Source organism: Rhincodon typus, chromosome 5 (assembly GCF_021869965.1).
Source record: "Rhincodon typus isolate 14 chromosome 5, sRhiTyp1.1, whole genome shotgun sequence".
Taxonomy (NCBI): Eukaryota; Metazoa; Chordata; class Chondrichthyes; order Orectolobiformes; family Rhincodontidae; genus Rhincodon; species Rhincodon typus.
This window is the reverse complement of record NC_063336.1, coordinates 55,488,500-55,494,499: the sequence shown is the minus strand read 5'-3', so window position 1 is coordinate 55,494,499 and position 6,000 is coordinate 55,488,500. Positions and strand designations below refer to the sequence as shown.

Below are 6,000 nucleotides of genomic sequence, written 5' to 3'. Positions count from 1 at the left end.
TTGTGCTCACTACAACAGCGCTGTGATAAGGACAGATAGATCTATTTTGTGATCATGCTTTTAGGCAGAAATATTAGCCAGGATTGTGGGGCTAACTCCCCTGCTGTTCTTTGAAATAATGCCATGGGATCTTTTACTTTCACCCAAGCAACCAGAAGAGGCCTTAACATCTCGTCCAAAAGACAGCATCTCCAATTGTCCAATATTCCCTCACTATTACACTGGAGTGTCAACTGATTCTTTTTTAAACATAAACAGTCTTAATGGGTTGGGCATTATAAGAATGATTATGGAAGTGTTTGGTAGACAAGGACAAAGGCTGTAGAGAAAACAAGGATCCTGAAGTGTGATAATGCATTGTCATCATAGACACAGAGAATATTATTTCTGACTTAGACTAGCACCTTTTTTCATGCTGTAGGAGAGATTGGGGAAATGCAAACTACCTGTGTAAGAGCGATGAGAATTTATTTTGGAGGCAATAACGTCATGTTCTATGTTGTTGTACGTGTTAGATTCAGTAACTAAAGTTAAGTGGAGTGTTTTATATAGAGGCATCTAGATAATGTGAAAGAACCAGAGTCTGGTGCAATCTGAACAGTGTGCTATTTTTTGGGAAAACAGCCTGCAGAATAAATATGATAGAGTTCATATTCCTTGAAGTGAGATTATTCAAGCAACAGAGGAACCTTTTGCTCTCACTAGTTGTGCAATTCAAGGAAGGAACAGCATTTAATTCAGTGAGTGAGTGGGTTACCTAAACACTGTTACCTTTCTGTCTCCACTACAATTAAGTTTCGGGGGAGAGGGCCAATGATTGACCTTGGCCAATTAATGACTACTTAATGGCCTCATTCCACTTCTGTGGGGATTAACCCAAACTGGTGTCAGAGGCTGCCCATGACTTAACCTACTGGGAACTCCTGAGTGAAGGCTATCTCCATGGACTTGACTGGGGTGTTCTGACTACTATGACCTGCTTCCTGGCTTTGGCTTTTGCAGCAAACGGCAATGCAAGCCGGAAGTAAAATGAGCCTGTTGTCTCTTGCTGACAGGAGAAAGCATGGTTAGACAAGGTAATTCATAGCAGGGATGCTGTGAGCATCTAGATAGGCTGAGGTTGAGTAAGCTCTAAGAGCGAGTGAATAGCCTAGTTGCCGCCTGGTCCAGTCCATGAGCTGGGTGTATGTCCCTGAGTGCACAGTGCCTTTGCTGAAGCATTACAATGATAGTGCCAGTGCAGCATAAGGTGTAACATTAATTTGCAGTAGTGTCCTGTCAGTGGATTTGAGATGTGCCATGAGTGTACCAAGGCTGGCATGATAGATGCCTGTGTCTGTGGACATGTGGACTGTACCCAAGTTGTTGCTGCTGTTGTCCGACATTGAGGTCATTTGCAGCAAACAGCAAGCTGAATCCACCATGTTCCCACTTTGGTTTCCATGTCAGGTTTTCCAGATGCCAGGCTTGTTTGGCGAGTTTGTTAAGATGGATGTCAGAACATTAATGAGGTGAGTCGAGCCACCAACAAGGTGTTTAACAATCCATAATGACTTGTCAATTGACATCTTGCCACTATCTCACAAGAACCTCATCACACTACTTATGTGAAGCATAAAAAATCTTCGTATTGAGGTGGGCCTCACTGCATTTGTCGCTTGATTCTGCTACACATCTCTCCAAAGAGCACACATTGCAGTCACTTATTAGACTCCAATCTCTGTCTATTATGTTTGTAAGTCATCGTCTACAAGAAGAAAGATATTACTCATTATCACACTCCGATTATTGTCATTGCAGCTTATTATACTTGAAGAAAAAAATGAAAAGTTTCAGGACACATTCAAAGATTTGGAGAAGAAGCTAGGGGAGAATCGAATCCTTTGCAGGGAGAAGGAGGTGCTTCTGGAGAGTCAGAAGAAAAGGGAAAAGGCATTAGTTGCCACCGTACAAAGGTATGACTCATTCAGTTACTCATTTTACATCTTCGCTTGGATTAGGGTGTCAAGGAATATCAGATGTTTATTTGAAGTGGATTAAAGTAGCGATGATTTGAAGCTATTTTGTAATCATCTGCTGTTCTCGTGCATTCCCTTTCAAAGTTCTTTATCTTCAGTTTTGCAGCTTAGATTTTTATGGTGTTTTTAACAGCCACTGTGATTTCCTTTACAGATTGCTGATGTCATTGTGAGTGGGCCTTGAAATGGGCGGCCAACATGCCTCTCAAAGTTGATACAAAACTTTTAAAAATGTTTGGGTTAGGTTCTTTGCCATGTGCAGAACCTGCACAAAACTGATACTGAACTTTGAGCAACAAAATCAGCAATTTGTAAAGGAAAGTCAGAAGAAAAGATAAAAATGTAGCTGCAAAACTGAAGATAAAGAACTTTGAAAGGGAATGCACAAGAACAGCAGATGATTACAAAATAGCTTTGAATCAGCTCTACTTTAATCCACGTCAAATGAATTCCACTACTGAATATGTCATATGGGCTTGATGAGAGAATATCATAGAATCTCAAAGGAGTAAGACTTACCATTCAGATTCGCCTTCGGTAGCAATCCTATCATATCAGTGTAACTTGTACTTAGTTGCTAACATGTATCCTGTTTAAGATGAGCTTTTTTTTTTTTGCTGACTATCAAGTGGTCTTCCACTACCACTCCAGACCAATTAGGCAATACTAGCAAGCACCTCATACGACAATGATGTGGAGGTGTCGGTGTTGGACTGGGGTGGACAAAGTCAGAAGTCACACAACACCCCGGGGTTATAGTCCAACAGCTTTATGTGAAATCACAAGCTTTCGGAGTGTAGCCCCTTCATCAGGTGAAGTGAGAGAGAAGCACACAGAACACAGAGTTTATGGGCAGAGAGATCAAGGGCAGAGAGATCAAAAGATCATACAAATAGTGTGAATGGAGTGTCAAATAATAAGTCCCTGCAGGTGATCCGAAGTGTTAGATGGTGTGAGTAAAGTGTCAACAGCTGAATGACAAGCGAAGGGATGAATTATAAATTGATTAAATGAGGCGGAAAGGTACTTACAAAAAATTAAAAATAAGGTGGTGTTAGAGACAAACCAAATGACTGGAATAACATGATAGGTATAAGAGTCGCATGCTGAGGGTCTAACCAAAGCAATAAGTAACCCAAAACTGTACAAGCTAATTAAGGTAGAGAGATCATAACAATTTATCCAGGTGATGGTGGCAAAACAGGACAGTAAAGAAGATTTTACTGATGCAGAGCAGTGTGATGGGGTCACATGTAGTGCGACATGAACCCAAGATAATGGTTGATACCATCTTCATAGGTATGGAACTTGCCTATCAGTTTCTGCTCGGCAACTCTGCGTTGTTGTGTATCTTGGAGGAAGCTGAAGATCGGACGCTGAATGTCCTTGATCACTTGAGCATTCTCCACTACGACAATGGATGAATGCACACCGTGCAACAATTGCCAGAAAGAAATGTTCCCTCCCAGTTGGGGAACACTTCTGTCTGCCCTTGATCTCTCTTCCCATAAATTCTGTGTTCTGTGTGCTTTACTTGATGAAGGGGCTACGCTCTGAAAGCTTGTGACTGCAAATAAACCTGTCGGCCTATAACCTGGTGCCATGTGACTTCTGACCTCATATAGCAAGGTGGTCATTGACGAGGATTGTTCATACAGCTCCTACATTTAGGACCCTTCCACCACAAATTGATGACGATCTTTTCAGGCAGTCAGATACTTTGTCCCAACAGCAAATCCAAGAAGTCAAAATCCATATTGGTGCTAGCGCAGCACGTTATAAGCTTGATTTTCAATTTGGTGTGTAAGTGGATGGATTTTGAATGATTTAAAATTGGACCCAACAATCCTGGTCTGGTCATTTTGATATACTGCTCAGTCACAAAGAATTGCTCAAGATCATCAGCTATCCATAGAATCTATACAGTGTGGAAACAGGCCCTTTGGCCCAACATGTCCACACAGAGCCTTGGTGCATCCCACCAAGCCCCATACCCCACCTAATCTACACATTCCTGAACACTACGGGCAATTTAGCACGGCCAATTTACCTAACCTGCACATTATTGGACATCTGGGAGGAAACTGGAGCACCTGGAGGAAACCCACGCAGACACAGGGAGAATGTGCAAACTCCACACAGATAGTTGCCCAAACATAGAATCAAACCCAGGTCCCTGGTGCTGTGAGGCAGCAGTGCTAACCACTGAGCCACTGTGCCATCCCTATATAGTTTGTAAGTTTTAAATAATGGTGTACCTTTTTTTGGCAATGATTGCATTGGTTGGCTTTCTTCATAAAACAAACCCAATGCAAAATAGCTGCTATTTTTGATATGCGGCTGCATTAAATTCTTTAACTGCCAACCTTCTGGAGAAATATTATGGGATGTCGATATCAGGTATATTATCGTTATAATACAAACAGAAATTATTGGAAACACACAGCACATCAGACAGCATTTGTCAGGAGAGAGAAACAGGGGCATCATTTCAGGTTGATAACGTTTTGCTGCATTTATGTTCAGTTTGCAACAGAAAGTAGAGAAGTGCCTAGAAGATGGAGCTCGGCTTCCCATGCTGGACATGAAGCAGCTCCAGTGTGAGAACGACTACCTCAGGAAAAAGTGTGAACATGCCAACAAGGTTAGTTTCACCCTGTGATATACTAACAGGTTGTATGTGTCATAAAATGTTACAATGCAGAAACAAACCATTTGTCCTATTACACAGGGGTTGGTGGGAGGGGGTGGGGGGGGGAGTGGCGGTGGTGTGGGGGGTGTGGGGGAGGTGGGCATAGTTGAGGGTGGCTAGGATTCTGCCCAAAACTTCCAGGAGCCTCATGCAAAAGATAAAAGATTCTCTTGAATGAAAATCCAGATGCTGTGAAGCAATATTTTTAACTTCCTTTTTAATCCATTCCCTTTTGGCTTGATCCACAACACAGAACTGTTCTGAGGAAGGGTCACTGGACCCAAAACATTAACTCTGATTTCTCTCCACGGATGCTGCCAGAAGTACTGAGCTTTTCCAGCAATTTATGGCTTTGTTTCTGATTTACAGCATCCGCAATTCTTTTGGTTTTTATTTACTACTTCAACAGGTTTTATAAAAAGTTCACAATTGTTTTCCGTGATAAAATCCCTAACTTCTCGAGCCCACATTTAAGAATTTCAATGTACGCAACTTCTCCAGGTTTTCTTTAGGAACAGAGGTCCATATTTTCGCTACCCTTTGAGTACAGTGCCATAGGTGGCTATGCAGAAACCCTGATCTGCTGGGGTTGTTTGCAGATTCCTGTGCTCAGTCTATCATTCAAAAGCATTCAGTGTTTGATTGAAGGAGCTGATTTTGGGAATGAGGATCTCACTGAGAGCCACACCCATGCACATGGTGCTAACCACGCACCCTCCCTTGCCTCACTAATCCAGCCTGATCTCCCCTCCCACCATCATTCACCTGTGCCTGATTTCATGGCAATATTAGACTTCAGACACCAGCAACACCAACAACCTGGCTCATTCTCACCTTTTTCCCTTTGTCTTTATACCTTTCTCGCTTCCTTGGCATCTGTGCCCTTTATTTCCTTGTTTATGATTTGTGTCTAAATGAGGCTCTTTACCCTTTGTGTTTGTTTCTGATTTCATTCCCTTCTTATCCCATTGTCCCTTTGTCTCTGATGTTCCTCACACTTCCAATTCAATATGTGGTTCATTCTATCTGTTGTAACATTTTACCGATCTGTACCAATATATGTCCCTTGTTCTCCTCTTTTCTGTTCCTTTTTCAAATTGTCCAATATCCTTCTTTCCTTCCTGCCTTTGCCATAGCTTCTCTTACTTTTCCTTCTCTCAATTTCCTTTGTCTTCTCTTTCCCCTTATTTGAGAAATTACTAGAAGGGAATAACTTGAAATGTGCTGGCATTGGGCCAGTAGCATGTAAGATTGGCTTCTCAGAAAACTGCATCTTTACCTCCTGATAGT

General features: G+C 42.0%; 1 protein-coding gene across 2 annotated transcripts in view; it reads left to right on the top strand.

The window, feature by feature from the left end:
* The window catches only part of cep85l (centrosomal protein 85, like), a 286,175-nt gene that overhangs the window by 260,853 nt on the left and 19,322 nt on the right, over positions 1-6,000 (top strand). For both annotated transcript variants that reach the window (XM_048597366.1, XM_048597365.1), the window contains exons 8-9: positions 1,801-1,955; positions 4,545-4,662. In XM_048597366.1, coding sequence (XP_048453323.1) covers positions 1,801-1,955; positions 4,545-4,662 — 273 coding nt within the window. The remainder of the gene's footprint in view (positions 1-1,800; positions 1,956-4,544; positions 4,663-6,000) is intronic.